The sequence below is a fragment of the Chiloscyllium plagiosum genome, chromosome 22 (genome assembly GCF_004010195.1).
Source record: "Chiloscyllium plagiosum isolate BGI_BamShark_2017 chromosome 22, ASM401019v2, whole genome shotgun sequence".
NCBI classification, from domain to species: Eukaryota; Metazoa; Chordata; class Chondrichthyes; order Orectolobiformes; family Hemiscylliidae; genus Chiloscyllium; species Chiloscyllium plagiosum.
Window position 1 is genome coordinate 22,943,028 of NC_057731.1, and position 20,795 is coordinate 22,963,822.

At 41.5% G+C, this 20,795-nt stretch overlaps 1 protein-coding gene across 5 annotated transcripts in view; it reads right to left on the reverse strand.

Moving 5' to 3' along the window:
• The window catches only part of LOC122561126 (transcription elongation regulator 1-like protein), a 741,295-nt gene extending 725,930 nt beyond the window's left edge, over positions 1–15,365 (reverse strand). For 3 of the 5 annotated variants that reach the window (XM_043712594.1, XM_043712591.1, XM_043712595.1), the window contains exons 1-2: positions 15,314–15,365; positions 11,869–12,291 (exon numbers count right to left, since the gene is read on the reverse strand). In XM_043712594.1, the coding sequence (XP_043568529.1) occupies positions 11,869–12,189 (321 nt within the window). In that variant the 5' untranslated portion in view covers positions 12,190–12,291; positions 15,314–15,365. Of the gene's footprint in view, positions 1–11,868; positions 12,292–14,440; positions 14,693–15,020; positions 15,126–15,313 lie in introns of those variants that run through there. The other 2 variants (XM_043712593.1, XM_043712592.1) reach the window with 2 other exon arrangements.
• Positions 15,366–20,795: the final 5,430 nt, after the last annotated feature.

Below are 20,795 nucleotides of genomic sequence, written 5' to 3' on the forward strand. Positions count from 1 at the left end.
ATCGGGGCCTGTAGCTGTGGCAGTGAGGTTATCCTCCTGGTGTTCGAGGCCTGTGGCAGTGTCAGTGAGGTCATCCTCCTGGTGTTCGGGGCCTGTAGCTGTGGCAGCAGCAGTGAGGTTATCCACCCAGTTTTTGTGAATGACAACGGTAGTAGTGAGGTTGTTTTCCTGGCATCCAGGCCGTCGATAGTGACAAAAAATCTCCTCCTGCGATTGGGGTTGGCAGCCGCTGGCAAGGCAACATCTGCAGCTGGAGCAGGACTCATGGCCCCTAGGCAGCAGACCCAGGGACTCCTGGTTGTGGGACAAGTGTGGGTTCAGCAACACCAGTGAAGTCGCCCCAATGGCAAAGCGATCATGCGTAAATTGAAGGGATTCCTACATTGGTGGGTCTGGTGCAGGCAGCAGCCAGGTGGTAGAAGTTTCTCTTGAGGCTTGGTGCTGGCATGGATGGGGTCAGAAATCCCGATATTCTGAACTTTTTACTTCCTTATTTTTCCAATTTATTCCTATGACCAATAATGCTGAACTATTTATTTATTTTCCAATTATTTTCATTTCCTAAGAATTTGATCTTAAGTATCAGTACCTAGGTACTTTTGTATCTAAGGTTGTGCTGCAATATAGCAACTATAAACTTTGAGTATATGTGACAGTAAAGCTAATTCAACTCAATTCAATTCATGACAGCCTTGGTTCAGACATGGGCAAAAGGGCTGAATTTCAGAGCGACTGCCTTTTACGTCAGTGTCACATTTGACCAGGTGTGGCATCAGCAAAACTGAAGACAATGGGATCAGGGGCAAACGCTCTACTGGATGGAGTCATACCTGGCACGTAGGAAGATGGTTATGGCTATTGGAGGTCAGTCATCTCAGCTCCCAGAAGTCTCTAAGAGTTCCTCAGGGTAGTATTTAGGCCTAACCATCTTCAACTGCTTCATCAATGACTTTTCCTCCATCATAAGATCAGAAGTGGGGATGCTCATTGATGACTGCATTATGTTCAGCATTATTTGCAATTTCCCCAATACTGAGACAGTGTATGTCTAAATGCAGTAAGACCTGGATAACATCCAGACTTGGATTGACAAGTAACATTCACGCCACTCAAGTATCAGGCAATGGTCATTTCCAAAAAGTGAAAATCTAACCTTTGACATTATCGTGACAGAGACCCCATTATCAACACCCGAGTGGTTGACAATGACAAGTGATTGAACCAGACCATTCATGTAGGTGGCAACAAGCACAGGTCAAAGGCTAAAAATCTAGCAATGGTGTATCTCCCTTAGCCTGCCTACCATCACCATGACACCAGTGATGAATGCTCTCTACTTGCCTAGATGAATGCAGCTCCAATAACACTCAAGCAGCTTGATACCATCCAGGACAAAGCAGCTGACTTGATTGGTACAATCACAAATGTAAAATTCCTGCATCACCAATGCTCAGGAACAGCAGTGTATACCATATACAAGATGCACTGCAAAATTCACCCAAGGCTCCTTAGATAGCAACTTTCAAACCCACAACCACTACTATCAAGAAAGACAAAGGTAGCAGACACATGAGTTCATGTTCAAATCACTCACCATCCAGACTTGGAAATAAACGACCATTCCTTCAGTGTTGAGAGGTCAAAATCATGCAAGTCCCATCACCTTGTTAAGGGCAATTAGGGATGGGCAATAAATGTTGGACCAGCCAGCAAAGCCCACTCCTCACGAGAGAATAAAAACTAAAGAACTACAATTACAATGCATGAGTTATCAAAACTTCAACGTGATATCAATGCCCTTGGCCAGACCCTCCTTTGTGTGGACTGGCAGCTGAAGAAACAAACACAGGGATACATCTTCAAATAGAACATCCAACTAAACACTAAGGTATTAGAAGGCACAAGAGTCCAAGTAAAAGAAGAATGATGTCTTAGCCCTAAAACTGAGCAATAAAAGAATGGAATTTCAAGTGTTACTCATGACCAGTATGAATATTAAACATTACTTAAAGAAGAGAAGTTGCAGGTTGTCATCTTGCACTCGTCAGAAGTGGGATAGAAGAAACAGATCTGAAAAGAGGAAACACCATTTTACACCAAATGAGAATGCTGATTATGGTTCGGCTATTTTTGGAATATTTTGTGCAATCCTGGACTCCATCCTACAGGAAGGATGTTGTGAAACTTGAAAGGGTTCAGAAAAGATTTATAAGAATGTTGCCAGGGTTGGAAAATTTGAGCTGTAGGGAAACACTGAATAGACTGGGGCTTATTTCCCTGGACCGTCGGAGGCTCAGGGGTGACCTTATAGAGGTTTATAAAATCATGAGGGGCATGGGCAGGGTAAATAGGTAAGGTCTTTTCCCCAGAGTGGGCGAATCCAAAACTATAGGGCATAGGTTTAAGATGAGAGGAGAAAGATTTCAAAGAGATCTAAGGGGCAACTTTTTCATGCAGAGGGTGGTGCATGTATGAAATGAGTTGCCACAGGAACTGGTGGAGACTAGTACGATTACAACATTTAAAAGGCATCTGGATGGGTATATGAACAGGAAGTGTTCAGAAGGATGTGGGCCAAATGCTGGCAAATGGGACTAGATATATACAAGATACCTGGTTGGCATGGACGAGTTGGACTGAAGGGCCTGTTTCCATGCTGTATATCTCTATGCTGGAAATGTGTTGCTGGAAAAGCGCAGCAGGTCAGGCAGCATCCAGGGAACAGGGGAATCGATGTTTCGGGCATAAGCCCTTCTTCAGGAAAGGCCTGAAGAAGGGCTTATGCCCGAAACGTCGATTCTCCTGTTCCCTGGATGCTGCCTGACCTGCTGCGCTTTTCCAGCAACACATTTCCAGCTCTGATCTCCAGCATCTGCAGACCTCACTTTCTCCTGTATATCTCTATGACCTTATGATTGGTTGGACCATAGTAGGCATAGAGATACAGCAAGAACCGTTAACTGTCAATCTTAATTCTCATACAGGACAGGTGGATTCTGATTGGTTATAGCATTATCCTGAGGAATGCAGAAGGGTTTAATTGTAAAACATTTTTGTAAAATGTGACCTCCAAGAGCCAAAGCAAACCTGGCAGAAAAACCAAACATCATAATTCAAGAGGCAGCACTTCAACAACTTAACACTGACATCCAAAGACAAATCCCAGGGTTAAAGGACATATGGTAGAAGGAGAAAGTCTGGGTGAGGTCAGACTGTTAGGGTGGCACAGTAGCTCAGTGGCTCGCACTGCTGACTCCCAGCAGCAGGGATCCAGGTTTGATTCCAGCTTTGGGTGACTGTCTGTGTGGAGTTTGTGCACTCTCCCTGTGTCTGTGCATGTTTTTACTGAGTCCTCTGGTTTTCTCCCACAGTCCAAAGATGTGCAGACTAGGGAGCTTAGCCATAGAAATGCAGGGTTGTGTTGGGTTTTGGCAAGGTGTACTGAGTCTGCTTGGGATGCTCTTTGGAAAGTTGATGCAGACCTGATGGTCTCAATCTGCACTACAGGGATTCTTTGATGTCATGATGTGCAAGCCTTTTTGAAGATATGAGAGTCATCTCTGGACCAAAATCAAACAACAAAATCTTTTCTTCATAGAGTGGTGTCTTGTTTAAGAATGACAATGCTGGAAAGGACGTTTTCAACAACTCTTCAATCATAAATGAATCTTAAGGCCAGTCTCCCATTGTCCTGTGGTAGAATCTATGGATGAAGCGCCAATGATGCAAGCATTGCTACAAATAAACAAATGCAAAGAGAAAAAACACCTTGCAGCCCTAATAGGATTCCAGCTATCTTTAAAGGTGGGTTTTGCTGATGTATAGACTCCACACTCTCATTGTAATAGGTTTTGGAATACTTTGCTTTGACATCAGTTTTCATCTTTTTCTAAATCCTTTGTTAGGATGTGCGCATCACTAGCAAAGCGAGCAGTATTTGTTGCCCTGCCTGAATTGGCCTTGAACTGAGTGGCTTGCTTGGTCATTTCAAAGACCATTTAAGAGTAAAGCACATTACAGAGGCTCTGAAGTCATAGGTGGGTCAGTCCATTAAAGAATGCCAGCTTTACCTCATCACTATCTTTCTCCATTTTCTATGACCTCGGATATACCATATTGTTTGTCCAATATCCAATACTGCATAAGCAGACGTTTCCTCTAATTAAATACAAAACAAAAAAACACTGTTTTCAGTTTCTGCCACAAACTCTGTTCCTTTGCTACCAACTTCATCCCTCTCATGAGCAACTCTCTGAACTGAATCCCACCCAGCCTTTGTGTCATATTTCACTGAGATGAGCTTGTGACCATACATCCACACTATCACAAAGATTGTTTCTTTCTATTTCATTATCTGACTTCTTCCCTGCCTCCAATCATCGATTGCTAAAACCTTCATCCATGCCTTTGCCATCTCTAGGCCTCACAATTTTAACGCACTACTGGGTGGCCCCTCACATTCCACCCTCTGTAAAACCTTCAACAACTGGCTGCCTTCTTCCTTAGAATAAGTCCCAATCACCCATCAACCTGCTCTCACTGACCATCATTGGCTTCCAGTCAAGTAATCCCTCAATTATAAAATTCCCATCCTTGCTATCAAACTGCTGCATGGTCTTGCCTCTCCTTTTTATTCATTAATCTCCTCCAGCACCACAAATTTCCATTCATTCATTGCAAATCTCCATGCAATCATTTAATCATGGCTTCTTGAGTATCACTGATTCTAATTGCTCCACGCTGGCAGTGACAATAGACAATAGATAATAGACAATAGATGCAGGAGTAGGCCATTCAGTGCTTTTTTCAGCTGCCTTCCTTCAGCTGCCTAAGCCTCAATCTCTGAAATTCCCTTGTTCAACCTCTCCACCTTCCTTTCTCCCTTTCATCCTTTAAAACCTAAAGCTTGAACAAGATTGAGCTTACATTTTGTGTGACTTGTCAAATTTTACTTTATAATACTGTTGTGAGGCACTTGGAACTCTTAATGACACTATGTAAAGTAGAATATCAGACAGGCTACTTAGCCCAACACGTCTGCATCAACCCTCCGAACAGCATCCCACCTGGACCCACACCCCAGCCTATCCCCAAAACCCTATCACTCGACACAACAGGGCAATTTAGCATGGCCAATGCACCTAACCTGCACATCCTTGGACTGTGAGAGGAAACTTCAATACCCAGCAAACACAGGGAGCATGTCAAACTCCACATAGACATTAACCTAAGACTGGAATCAAATGCAGGTCCCTGGCACTGTGAGGCAGTAGTGTTAACCACTATGCCACCGTATCGCCCTGAGCAAGCTATTGGTGTTATTGCTAATTGTTAATGATTTGTTAATGATTTCTGTCCCTCGAACTCTTTTCTCATCTAATCCATTCAGACTTTTTTTTAATATGGGGCAGATGGCAAAGCAAGTAGTATTTGTTGGCCTGCCTGAAAGTGTGGCTGATTTAATTTCCTAACAAGCAGAAATGTGTGGAGAAGCTGTCTCTAATGTACCAACATTCAGCTTTTACTTCAGCAGGATAAGCTTTGCGTACTAACCAACTCCCAGGAGGAAAGTCGGCAGTTTGCCAAGCCTTGGATTTGCATTTTTTTTTATTTTAAGTTTTAACTGTGACAGTTGGGTCTCAAAAAACCTTGCAAAAAGGCAGAGATCATCATGGGAGTGCAGTCTGCGTGGGAGCAAGAATTACCTCTCAAGAAATATCCCTCCCACACTCCACCATGACCACCACCAGCTCCCCATACCCACACAACCAGAACTCACCCACAACAGAGATCTTCTTTCCCATATAAGAGAACAAAGCCCTTCTCCAAGCCGATCAGAGTCTAACCTTGCTCCTCCCACATGTACCTCACACCCCCACAACCATAATTATGTTTTCTTGTAATTTGTCACAATTGTTTTTTAAACTCTGTTAACTATGATGTGAATTGGCTTTTGCCTTCAAATTTTGAGACTGGATCATTTGTATAATCAGTCATCCATCTGCCACCTTCTCTTACCCCACACTTTTAAATCCATGCCCTTCAAGCTATATATAACCAATTGTCTCTTCCCCTTTCTGTTAGAGTGATGCTAATGGCTGTTTGTGGGCTATGGCTAATTATTTACTGCAGAGTCTCAAAAAAATTTCATCTCACCTTTTCCATCAATGCACTAATTGAATTTTGTTATACACACCAATATCAAGGTAATGTGTGACACATTAGAATGAAAAAAGGTATAATTTGCTTCTTTAAAAGTTTACCAAAGTTATAAAAAGAAGAAAATAACTCCCAGCCATTCACAAGGCAACGTGTTCATCCACAAATTGTCAGAGTCACTGAATTCAATTTTAAATTTACCATGATGGCACCCAAATTCTCAACCTCTAAGTTGTAAGTTCAGTACCATAACCATTATTTGAGAGAAGTACTTGTAAATGTTTTAACTGCTAACTTCTGCATTAGCAACTTGACAGAAGAAAAATTGAATGGTGGTGATGCCTCAAGTCAAGGAATTTTTGTTTCAATTTGACAAGATCAAAGTATGAAGAGCTAAGGAGGCATGCCTTTTAAATTGATTAACAGGGGAAATGGTAATTTCTGTTATTTTAGTTTTCTTTACTTAAAACTTTCATGTGTAGTGAAGAAAATACCTTGTCATTAATCAGGCAGAGGTAAAGTGGCCCTGAGAACTTGGAGAGGTGGAGGGTGAGGATCACAATATTCCTGTATATTAAATGAATATTGAAGGGGAAAGGAACCTCTGGGAACTGGGAAAGAAAGCATTGTAGGGAAAAGAGAATGGAATCTCAGGAGTAATGAGAATGCAAGTTAAAGAAAGCTTTGGGAAGTAATGGCATGTATTCCACTTAGTTTTTTTTAAGTAAAAAATTAGTGAATTGTGAAGTAACAAACTGTTTCACCATTTTAGAAGTAAATCATCGAAAAATGCGTACAAGAGTAACTGGGGAAATCAGTTCTGTATTTGGATGCATGCAAAATTTAAAAGGTTCCATTAAATAACCTTATAAGAATCTTTGCATTATTGCTTGGGCATCTTGGATAGGAATCCAAAACTTTTCACAAACTCTTGTGTTGTTAATGTCTCTACAAAACCAGATGCAACAGAATGACCATCTCATGGGATTAATTGACCTAAAAATCCTGCACACCAACTCCCTCCTCCTGACTCACTGCCTCCCTGACTAGGCATCCAACTCGCTGCTTTCTGACTTTTCCATTCGCTGCTTGCTTACAGCTCACAGTCTTCCTCCCCAAAACCTCCCATACTGACAGGAAAGAAGTAAGTGAGCGAGTGAACAGAGAAAATCAACTTTTGAGAGCGAGGTGGCTAATCAGAATGAAGCAAACAGCCAGTAAGAAGGGAAACAGTGAACAGACCACAGGAATGAGAAATGCAGGCATAACTTCGAGCTTCAAGAACTGACACCAGTACATTTCACCTATTCATTCACACCAGTCTTGGTTTTGTCTGCTAATTTCCTGTTGTGCATGAATCTATCAGTTGTTTGTGGGTGGTTTAGAGTGACAGTAAGCCTCACTTAACTCTAGGATATGTGCAGCTTTAATTATTAAGTGTCCAACACTCGATAGATTTTTGTGCAGCCACACGAGCACACAGCAAGGTGGCACAGTGCTCAGTGGCTAGCTGCCTCACAGCACCAGGGATTCAGGTTCGATTCCAACCTCAGGTGACTGTGTGGAGTTTGCACATTCTCCCTGAGTCTGCTTGGGTTTCCGCCGGCTGCTCCAGTTTCCTCCCACAATCCAAAGATGTGCAGGCTAGGTGAATTGGCCATGCTAAATTGCCCACAGTGTTCACAGATGTGTAGGTTAGTTGCATTATTTAGGGGTAAATATAGGGTAGGGGGATGGGTCTAGGTGGGTTACTCTTCAGAGGGTCAGTGTGAACTTGTTGGGCTGAAGGGTCTGTTTTCACAAAAAAAGGAAAAAAAAGCTTAGAGGGAACACTAGCTGAAGTCCAAATTAGATATGTAAATAGTGAAGGAGTAAGTGAGGACTGCAGATGCTGGAGATCAGAGTTGGAAAGTGTGATGCTGGAAAAGCACAGCAGGTCAGGCAGCATCCGAGGAGCAGGAAAGTCGATATTTCGGACATAAGACCTTCAACAGGACATTCCTAATGCATGCCCGAAACGCTGACTCTCCTGCTCATCAAATGCTGCCTGACCAGCTGTGCTTTTCCAGTGCCACACTTTTCGATGGAAATACTGAGCCACAGTGCTCTCAAGATTGAATGTGTTGAACACCACTTTCCAACTTTTGTTAGTGTGGGAGAAGGAAAAACCACTTTACCCACCGACCACTTGCTTACAGACACTATGGTTGTCTTTAGCCAAAGAGGTAAAAACAATGACTGCAGATGCTGGAAACCAGATTCTGGATTAGAGTGGTGCTGGAAAAGCACAGCAGTTCAGGCAGCATCCGAGGAGCAGGGAAATCGACGTTTCAGGCAAAAGCCTGATGAAGGGCTTTTGCCCGAAACATCGATTTCCCTGCTCCTCAGATACTGCCTGAACTGCTGTGCTTTTCCAGCACCACTTTAGCCAAAGAGGGCCTAACCATAATGCCACTGCTACCTCAAGTTGGCCACACTCAGGGACAGACAGTAAAAATTCCCATTACCTAAGCCCTTACTGACTGAAGGAACATGTTATCTAGATGGCCTGCTAATAAGATCATAATAGCATCGCAGCCTCTGCAGCCCCGAGGGCACTCCCTTTCTCCCCAGGAACCCAGTCACCACAACGCTCACGCAGACTAAATGGCACTAGGATACTGGAGATGAATGCTCACTGCCCTATGAAAATATTGCAGCCAGGATGCTGAATACTAGCACCCATTTCTGTAGATTAACCTCCTGTCGCCATTGTTAACTGACCGATATTGTCGGACTAGCAGCATTGTTCCTGAACTGTGATTGAAACTGTATTGTCTTGTAATTAACATCAATCTCTTGTAACCCTATAAGAACTGACTGTACCTGAAGCTCGGGGAAGAGGGCTTTTGACTCAGCTGTGCAAAGTGCCTGTTTACATGTCTGCAGTCAATCTCTCTTTCCATGATATTGTGAAATAAACCAGTATTCGTTAATTTCAGAAGATCCGCATACAGGCTTTATTTATAATTGGACAAATCTCCAACAGTTAGCCTGAATAAATGCCTTTAATTTCTACTCATTTTATTCCAACTTGCTATCTATTCTGCTATTTGTCCTCTAACTTCATATGCTGCGATCTTAGTCATGATTCTGTATCTTATCAAAGGCCTTTTAAGTTTATTACATTTACACTATCCTGATCTGCTCTTTGTTATGTGTTCAAAAGAATTAAGAAAGACTGTTTTGGCATGGCCTTCTCTTTTGAAACTCATGTTTGCTTTTCTTCATGGCATTTTCCATTATATTCTTAAGTAAAAATCCCACTATCTTGCCCATCACTGATATTCTATAAGCCAATTAAGTTCAGGAAATTCTCTCTAGATTTTGGGTGACTCCAAATATTTGCTTTTAATGGTCACTGAGCAATCAGTGTACTTCTTAGTGCAGAATGGGAGACAAGTTTAGTTTCTACCAGAAAATTAGATATTTGTAATTATAGTGCACAGTTGTTGCTCAAATCCCAACACCCACTCACATTTCCCTGTGCTCAACAGATGAAGAACTTTCCATTATCCAAACTTTCTATTCCCAATGCGAAGGATTGCAATAACTACCTTAAGCAATAAAGTACGTTGTGTACTACAAAGTATAGTTTCCACCCATGTTACCTTGCACCCTATTTATCTCCTCACATCCATGTTACTATGAAGAGCTTGTAAATAGCCTAGGTACCATAATACACATTCAACTGAAATTTCATGATGCACCTAGAGCTTCTAGAATAATGTGTCAAAAGTATTGTAAGATAAGCATCTCAGACAATGTATCAACAAAGATGTATGATAAGATGTTAACAAAATATGCCTGTGTTAGCGTAGTTGTCAACATATTAACATCATTTATTTCCAAAAGAACAGTTAGTGTGCAAGGCAGTAAATAGTCCAAATCATTTACATGGTAATAACTAAGACTGAACCTATGATTCAATGTAGATTTTTATCCTAAACTAGAACAAAATGTCTATGCTGAACTATGCTATATTTCTTGCTTCCTAAGTACATTTAAAAATAATTAAATCTGACTGATAGGGGTTTTACGGTTGAGAAATTCTGATGAGCATAAATCACACACGCAAAAGATGAAGCAATTTGTAATTTCAAGTCTCTAAAGGGTGTTATTGTATAAGTCACTGACTCAATCAATACACATTTTTAAAATTACATTTACAAATGGTTAAAGTGCTATAAGCCAAAGCATTGTTGCTTAGATAGGTTTACAACTACAGTGGCAATCATTTTATCATGTAGCATTGAAGCATCACTACAGCAATTATGATGTTCTGAGATATATGCTGCCACAGGAGGAGAAGGCAATGATTAAGCCCATTTTTCATGTATCATACTTGGAAACTATATCACTATAACACAAAAAATATTTTTCAGAAGTTCAGTGAAAAGTTAAAAGGTACTTCACAAGTTCCTTGTATATCTTTTGTAAAATGGAATCAGTACTACTTAACATTTGTATAATAATATCCCATAATTCCTTTCATGACAACCCAAATCAGGTTTCCTTGAATGATATGTTATATATTTTAGGCTTTGTGTCTGTCAATCTAGTATGTATAACAAAAATCTATGTACCTTAATTCCCAAATCCTTCAGCTTCATCAGCTGTAAGCTCATATCAAGTTCAGAGTGCATCCTGTTCAATTCAAAACAAATTTCTCTTTATATATGACCTATTACCAAGCTTTCTTCCTTCCACCTCTCAAGTACCATCATCTCACTCCCACCTTCCATATCACGCCATTCAGAATGATGCATCTCATTTTGTGACCACAGTAGGTTCTAAAATTAAAAACAAAATTTGCTTGAAATACTCAGCATCTGTGGAGAGACCAGAAATGTTAACCTTGGTTCTTTCTACACAGATGCAGCCAGACTTGCTGTGTATTTCCTGCAATTTATGCTTTTATTTCAGATTTCCAGCATCTGTACCATTTTACTTTTAATGTAGATCCTGCCTTACCTTCAGCTTTCCAACTGATCACTCTTTCAGAAAATCAACTTTAAGATTCTCTTCCTCACCTTCAAATCTTTCCATGACCTTACCTCTCTCTACCTCTGAAATCTAAAGCAATCATATATCCCTATATGCATTTTCCACACTTCCAACACCAGTCTCCTTCTCATTTCTAGTTTCATCCACTTGTCTTATTAGTAGCTTTTGCTTCGGTAATTATAACACCCACCCCTTGCTCAGCACCCCCACCTTGTCACTTCATTCCCTTCCATCTGAAATTTCCAAAAGATCCTTTCTTTCTTTCCCCATGCTTTTCCTCCTTCTAAACTATTGTTCAATGGTCAATCACTGTTCAACATCCTACATGGGAACTCTTGAATCGTCCTTCTTGGGAACAATTTCAATGGTTATTAATAGTTTAGTATCCAACAAGTCACCAGAGAAACTGAACCAATCAATCAAATCAATCATTGTTATTGTTTTCATAAGAGTGATGTTAAAGATATATCATTGTCAATTTTGTAAATAATTTCAGCTTCTGATTTTAAGATGAATTGATGAATGAACAATGGCATATTAACATTGTAGAAGCACATTAAATTCCTTGCACTTTTTTGTGTATCTTGCAGTATTTTCTTAAGAGTATCCTTTTGTTATGGCAGCAAGTTACAGTGGAAGTTACTGTTGTATCACATTCCCTACCTGCATATTTGGACGTGGAAGCTGCAGAACAGCTTGTTCTGGTGGAGAAGGCATCACCATGAAAGGAATGAAAGAATCGTAAGGGACCTGCCATCCCAGTGGCGATTGTAGAAACTCGGGTGGGTTGTGTGGAGAGGCCAGAGGAAGAAGCTGCGGAGGACCAATTATTCTGAAAAGGCCAGGTACATTTGGAGCAGTCCAAATCCAGGGAGGCGGTTCTCCATTCATCTGCCAGATCTGATGTTGTCCTTTTGAACGCGGAATAGGAAGCATTCTACACCTTACATCCCACAGTCCCAGCGTGTTGCCTTTTAGAAACATTGTCAAATGAAGTGCAGAATATATAACAAAGATGGAACAGGGAAGCTGTGCAATGTGACGTGGGAATCAGCGAACATTTGTACAGGTCTACCAGATGTTCATCTAATTTAAGAAAAAGAACATTGTATTATCTGCTGGCTAACAACATTCTTCCAAAGCTCCAGAGCAACAAACACTTTGTAAACAATACTTTCAGTTTCTATGCGTAATTAGTTGACACTACTTAATGACACCACGACTTGGTGACAATCAAAGCACACTCCTTTCACTCACATATGTGGATGAAAGCAATAAACAGTACTTTTATAGTAAGAAAATTGTTTGAAAATTCAATAAAAATGCCATCATTCTCATCCCATCAAAGTGTTCCTCCCCTTCAGTCACAGCAAGCAACAAGTTCAAGCATTTGCTTTTTAGGTTTTGAGACATTATATGCAATTTACAGATGAAGAAGTCGTTTGAACCAGTGATATTTCAAACTACAACCATATTAATAGGACAGATATTCCACTTGGAATCAAAACTTCTATTTTCATCACTGACTGGATTGAAGATACTCACTTCACTTTGGATATCTTCTGTGCTGGGGATTTCTGGATAGGAGCCTCTTATCCTGAATCTTTCCAGAATGCTACAAGTCCAGCAGCAAACGGAATCAAATGTGCAAACTACACCCAATTTTTCAGCAGTCAATATACCACGTTCAGATTTAATTGTCCAGTAGCACAGTCAGCGACTTTGAAAATTGTTCTGAATGGGTAAGTATGCTGTGTGGGCTGAGTGTCAATTAGTTAAGGTGTTAAGGTACTTGGTATGTGGACTGAGTACGTGATAGGGTGGTTTGGTGTCAGATCCATGGGAGGGCAAGAGCATAGAAATCAGGCTGGTAGCTGGGAAGGGATCTGTCTGGCAGTGGGGTATGGAATGGTGGAAGAGGGGGGTGTTTAGAGATCAGGCCAACAGTAAAGGGTGTTAGTTCCCCAGGTCAGGTGGGATCAGCCGGTGTCTGTTCCAGGGATATTTCAGGCTGACAGCTGGAGCTGTTGGCTCTGGGGGCTCATTGGTGTGGGATTCAGGGCTGGCAAGGGTACAAATTGGCAGCAGGGGTCATGAGATTAGTAATGTGGTGTCCAGGGACACCAGCCTGTCACATCCAGGTCGGTTCAGCGGTATCTGGGAGGGGTTTGTGGTCATTCCACCAACAGAAAGCAGGAGGAGATGGGTACTCTGCTGAAAAGGACAAGTGTCGGGTCCAAAAGGGCAGAGTTCAAGGAAGGGGTCATTTTAACCAGAGTTTAGGCTATTGTTTTCAAATCTAACTTTTCCTGGGTAACTATTAATTTTTAGTGAGTCCAAATCCTCTGATTTTAATTAACATTTTCAGTGGGGTCAAGGGTAAATGCCAACTTCCCAGCTATTTCCCATTGAGTTAGTTGCATGAGGGATTCCACATGATTCCAATATGCAACTCAAGATCCATGTATATTTTTTAAAAAGGATTTTCATCTCCAGTTCAAAATTCAGTGTTTACTGCTGCTTTAGATATTTCAATAACCAGATTTCCATTGAAAGAAATCTTTAAAATGCTTATGGAAACTACATCATCCATAATGCTATGTGCAGACATTAATAGCTTGCCTAATTTCAGTTACACTGCCAATGATACATGGACTGAAGAAAATTAACAATTAAAGTAAACAAACTCAACAAAATAATGGTTCAGAAGGAAACATGGGATGCATTCTGAATTTGTAGACAGTTCATTTGAAAACAATTTACTTTTTGTAAAAAATAAATTGTTTGTTTTCAAACAAACTGTCTTCTAATTCAGCATAAATCTTATGTTTCTTTCTAAAACACTATTTACTTGCAAAATGATGTAGTTATTTTTACTACAAATTCTCACCAAATTTCAGTTATAGTAATCCCAAACCTGTCAAAACAATATCACGTGTACAATGCCACCCTTTACAACTGTTTCAGTTATAACATTCCCATATCTATAGCTCACATCCAATATTATTCTTGCAATACATTCTCAATGACCAGGCGATAAATCTCAATCAAGCCAACTTTGATGTTTTGCATATGCTATTTTTGCAAAAGAATACACATGAGAATTAATAAAATAAGCCAAAGCATAAAGTTGGCAAAATGAAAGCATTGAACTAAATCTTTCAAACAGCCATTAAATAAGATAAATTGCTCACAAAAACATGCAAGAGGTTTAATTCATGAAAAAAAAACTTACTGAGAACGATACAACACAATTTGACATGGAAAATGTTGATCTTTTCCAGGTAGTTGTACCAGATTTAGTAATAGCCTTTGTCACCAAACCCAACAGCAAGACGTTAATTCCGATTTGAAAGCGCAAATTCTTAGGGGAACAAATCAGTCTGGTACACACATGCGACACAAAGGTTGGTGCTGCCGAGGACTTTTTTTGCAGTATTCCGAGCTGTGCCCATTCGCTCGGTGGAGGAGAGAGCAGCCACAAGACCGCACGCTCTCTCACTGGATCAAACTGACAGCATCCTATCTGGCTGCAAGCAGCTTCGTGACTGCAGTAGAGACAGCTCCGTGCGAGCTTCCCACCAGCACAGCACAGCAGTGTTGCTCTCCTTCCACAACTGAGGCGGGGGCTGGATTTTGGGGAGTGGGGGGGAAGCGAGTGGGTTTTTGTTTTATTTTGGGGACACAGTGAATATGAGACGATCGCCGTGTGAGTGGGGAAGGGGAGGGTGCTGCTGACTCCCATCACCTGGAATCTCCTCTCCTTCCCGGTCGGCGCTCGCTATAAATACAAATCCCCTCACTCACTCACTCACACTCGCTCAGCGTTAACCCGATGCACGGCCCCCACGACAAGTTTCGGACTTGACAGATTTGGGCAGAGCCCCGGCTCTCTTTCGATTCACCGTCCGGCCAAGCCGATCCGTCTGTGGCACTGATGATGAAATGGGGAACTCTTCAAATGTGTGTTTCCCGGGGAGGGGGGGGGGGTGTGGGTGGTAATGAGGAGGGAGGAAAAAAGTCACCAATATTCAGCAAGAGGACACGCCAACCAGGGTAAAGGGGAATAAGCAAGAAGAAAATAATGGAGCACAACAGAGTTTCTTACCTCGAGCAGGCGTCTTCTCTTCAATCCCATCGAGTTTGTCAAATAAAAGCAGCTTGTCTGGTTCTCGATTTTTGATAATCTTCTCTGTTCCCTGACGGTCACTGTCTCTGAGAGAATTGTGTTAGACTCCTCTTCTACATTCCCCCACCCCGGTCAGTGAAGAGACTCCGGAGCTCAGTGATTGGGGGGGGGGGGGCGGGGGGGAAGGTGTGAGTTTGAGGTTGGCTGAGGAGAGACCTCCGGCTCCCGAATTGTCTGAGGGAACACTCTGTTAAACGCGCTGCTTCTCTTAATCGCCCTGTGTGTGTGTGTGTGTGGCTGGGAGCTCCGGCAGCGCAGCCCCTCACTTCACAGCCAGGGCTGGCGATGTTCCTCCTCAGCTCCTGCCCTTCCCAGAGCCAGCTAAACAACGCCACAGCCAGCAGCCTGACTCAAGTGCCGCTTGCCCGCAAAAAAAATCATCTTGCATTTTCATATACGGTCGTGCTCCAGCAAAGCCTTGCTGCAATTTGGCGAGTGTCACTTCATCTATTCGACTCTATCGCGATAATTAGAAAGGAAAGCGGGTCAGGGCTTTTATTGATGAACTGATTCTGGGAAACAGGTGTACTCAGACAAGCTGCCTTTCACCGGGCTGCACTGACTTGTCGAGTTTGCCATCTATCTCTGACTGGCATCTGTTAACCAGAACTAAAATCGTGGACAGACATTTCCAAATATCCTTTCCCTCGTTGTTTCAATCACTTCTGTTCTTCCAATAGTTGAGAAATGATATTTTTAATGCAATGTAGTTTTAAAAATAAGGGGGGGGGGGGTGGTGGTGGTGGGAAGACATTCACAAAGCGAATGATGATGCGAACAGGGTTGTTAAATGAATTTCATGAGCCGTCGACCAAGCACCTCGAGTTTGAGCTGGAAGTCATATCGTATTTTGTAAGCTGCTGCAATAAGCAAGATAATTTGAAGCATTTTATTGTATTACTCAGTTACAAGTACTGGTCAGGAAAGGTATCAGACTACAACAGGCCTAACAGAGAACCCCAAGAAACATGAAACGTTCTGACAGTTCCCTCGGATGATCACATCCTGTGCTTCCCTTGCCAAATTTTCGTTCCTTTTTACCTCTTACGTATTGTTAGAATTTTACCAAGCTTAGAGAAAAGCAGTCTTTTCAAACAGCCTGTGTCTTATATGTAGGAAAGTATTAGTGTAATAGTTCCAGTTGCCAGTGAAAGTAACTAATGTACGTGCCTCCCTTATGTATAGATGTCGAGACTTTAAAAAAAATAATAGTATGTTTTGCTAGTATGCTAAAGTCCTAAAACATTAATGCAAATTGACACACTTAAAGGAATCCACTGCTTTATTAGGACAATTGAGATTGCAGTAGAGTTTGGCACTCTGTTATTTGGTGAATTTTAGGTTGACCCGTGTGTTATTTGGTGAATATTAAGTAAATTAGAGTAAATGGCAATTACGCTTTTAATAAAAGGTTCAAAGTAGATTTTAAAGAAAGAGCACACAAATGGGAAGAGCCAAATAAAGCAATGTTTTTTCAGCTATTTACCCCTTGGGCTTTTTACTGTTCACAGCTACAGGGTGGTAAATCACAAAAATAAAGAGTGACATTGCCGTCATGTTCAATAATAAATCCAAACACAGGCAACCAAGGCAAAATATTTTTTTTTGTTGAAATTAAAGTAAATCAATTTACTTGGATATTTCTCTCAGAAAAATGCCATACAAATTGCTTCATGCAAATTTGATTTTTGATTGCTTGAGTCAGAAGATTGCATTAAACTAAAAATGTGATACTATCTCATCAACTGCTTTCAGTTGAATTCCCACATGCTAGCTTTTGGCAGGGCATCCTGACATATATAAATGACTATAGGCCACAGAGAATTCAAAGTAGATATCCTAATACTAGAAAAAGTAAGTACTTTTTCTTTCAAATCAATAATACTATCAGGTAGGAGTCAAAGCAACATTTGTGATAACTACAGACAGTCAGTTGAGATGTAAGGGGAGTAACCTCACAGATTTAACATTTTCCTGTCTTGACTGCACTGTTTTCTTTGGTGTCTATAATAAGCTTTCTCTAATACTTCAAGCCTTGAACAAAAGGGTTTAAAAATATCCAATTCTGAACATTCTGACAAAGCAATTCATTCAATTCTGGTAGATGATACTTGACACATTGCTGGTAATCGAAAAATTTTTACAGGTTGATATACAATTTGATTTCCAACACAATATCAGCCTTCGTTTATAAGACCAATGGTCACCCATTTTAGGATTTGCAACTCAACAACGTATAGTAGATTTCTCTGATGTTACTACTTGGAGAGACATTACAAGGTCAGAGAATTTCATTAAGTCTTTCTTTCAGATGTCAACTGACTCTTCAGAGATACTAGTGAAGATGCACAGAGACTTCAGAAGAAAAATATGTTAAGTAGAAACACAGTCAGGCTGCATTTTTAAGTAGATTCTTTGGTGTTGGAAATATTCACCACCCACCAAAACTTGACATCAGTTTGTTTTCTTTTAACTTTAATCTTGTTCAAAAATGGTTTTGATATATCAACTTTACAGATAGAACAAGTGGTCACCCACAAAAATGAGCTGTTACTTCTTTTCATAGAGTGCAGATAGTGGCCTTTCAGTTCATCAACTCTACACTGACGCTCGAAAGAGCATTCCACCCAGACCCACCCCTACATTTACCATGGCTAACCCACCTAGCCTGCACAACCCTAGACACTATGGTGCAACTTAGCATGGCCATTCCACCAAAACACATCTTTACAGTGTGGGAGGAAAACGGAGCACCTGGCAGAAACCCACACAGATATGAGGAGAACTTGCAAACTCCATAAGCCAGGAACCCAAGGCTGGAATTGAGCCTGGATCCTTAGCACTGTAAGGCAGCAGTGTGAAGCACTGTACAACCATGTGTGATTTGATGAAAATCTAATATAAAAATAATAAGATAATTGGTTTTACATCTTATTTGAGGTTACTTCTGACAGCCACTGCCTTCATGCCATATTGATGAATGAATGTCATTCAAGTCTATACTATGTGATTGCCTGTTAATGATAGACTCCAAAGTCCAATAATTGCTATCCTAAATCTACTCCCAAATGTGAATTCTGTGGGGTGCATTTTGATTTGGGAGTGCCAACCAGCACTCATTGAAGGGTGATTGGGCTACCCACCAAAAATACCCACATATATGAGGCTGGATACTTTTAGTGGTCAGGCCTCTTGAACAGAGGATAAGGGAACTGCAAACTCTTAAAGAAAGGAAGCCATTGGAAATAAGACTAAAGACTGGATAGGGTACACAGTGCCAAGATTTTCAGCTGTTGCTCGGTGTGTCCTTTTACAAATTAGAGCACCAACACACTTAAATGCAAAAGGGAATTACTTCAATAAACATGGAATGAGGTGCTGAGCGTGCAGCAAAGCCGACCCCTTCCTGTGGAAATGAGTGCAATGCAGAATGACATTGAATGATCTGACACATTAAATCAAAGCAAAATATACTTCTTGCAATGTCTCCTTCTCTGCCTCACCTTTCACTACTAAATATTATCCCCACCTGGTTATTTTTCTTGAATTATCATTCAACTAGCCTGTAAGACCAAGAGATAGACGAGATATAGAATTAAGCTATTTGGCCCTTTGAGTCTGCTCTACCATTCAATCATAGCATATATGATTCTCAACCTCATTCTTCTACTTTCTCCCATAACCTTTGATCCCCTTACCAATCAAGAACCTATCTATCTCTGTCTTAAATGACTGAATGACTTGGCCTCCTGAATTCCGCAGATTCACCACCATCCAGCTGAAAGAGTTTCTCCTCATCTCTGCTCTAGAATATTGTCTCTTCACTCTGAAGTGCCCTCATGTCCTAGTCTCTCCAAGAGTGGAAATATCTGCTTCGCGTCCACGCTATCCAAGCCTCTCAGTATTCTGTAAGTTTCAGTCAGATCCCCCCTCATCCTTCTAAACTCCATTGAGTACACACCCAGAGACCTCAACCAATTTTCACAGGTCAAGTCCTTCTTTCCAAGGATCATTCTTGTGAACCTCCTGTGAACTGCCTCCAACACTAGCACATCCTTCCTTAGATATGGGGCCCAAAACTGTTCACAATCTTCCAAAATGTGGTCTGACCAGAGCCTTATACCGCCTCAGCAGTATATCCCTGCTCTTGTGTTCAGGTCCTCTTGAAATAAATGCTAACATTGAATTTGCCTTCACAACTGCCAAATGTTAATTTAAAGAAAATCCTCAAATAGGACTCCCACACCATGGAGGAGAAAGTGAGGATGGCAGATGCTGGAGCTCAGAGTGGAGAGTGTGGTTCTGGAAAAGTGCAGCAGGTCAGGCAGCATCCAAGGAGCAGGAGAATCAATGTTTCAGGCATGAGCCCTTCATCGGGTATGGCTTAAGTCTGAAACATTGATTCTCCTGCTTCTTCTCAGATGTTGCCTGAGCTGCTGTACTTTTCCAGCTGCTGTACTCTCAACTCCCACACCATGGTCTACTTCAGATTTCCAAAGCCTTTCCCCATTTGGAAAATAATCTATACCGTTATTCTTCCTCCCAAAGTGCATAACTTCACACTTTCTCACATTATATTCCATACTTCTTTGCTCACTCTCCCAGCCTCTGCAAGTCCTTCTGCAGCCTCCCCATATCCTCACCAATAACTATTCCTCTACCTATCTTTGTGTCATCTGCAAACTTAGTAACAACGCCCTCAGTTCCTTTGTCCAGAATATTTGTGATCCCAACCCCTGTGGAACTCCACTAGCCATTGGCTGCCATCCTGAAAAAGACCCCTTTATCCCCACTCTCTGCCTTCTGCTGGTCAGCCAATCCTGTATCCATGCCAGTACCATGCCCCTAACACCATGGGGTCTTACCGTATTTAACAGCCTATGTGGCATCTTGTCGCAGGCCTTCTGGAAATCTAAATAGATCACATCCATTGGTTCTCCTTTGTCTAACTTGTTGTTACCTCCTCAAAGAATCCTAACAGATTTGTAAGGCATGACTTCCCCTTGACAAAGCCATGCTGACTTAGTCCTATTTTACCATGCACTTCCAAGTACAATGCAGTTTAATCCTTAATAATGGACTCTAAAATCTTACCTTAAATTTACCTGGACCATCTCTGACACCTCCCTCCCCTTCCTGGACCTCTCCATCTACATTAATGATGACCGACTTGACACTGACATTTTTTACAAACCCACCAACTCCCACAGCTACCTTGATTATACCTCTTCCCACCCTCCCTCCTGCAAAAATGCCATCCCGTATTCCCAATTCCTCCGCCTCCGCTGTATCTGCTCCCAGGAGGACCAGTTCCACCACAGAACACACCAGATAGCCTCCTTCTTTAGAGACCGCAATTTCCCTTCCCACGTGGTTAAAGGTGCCCTCCAATGCATCTCGT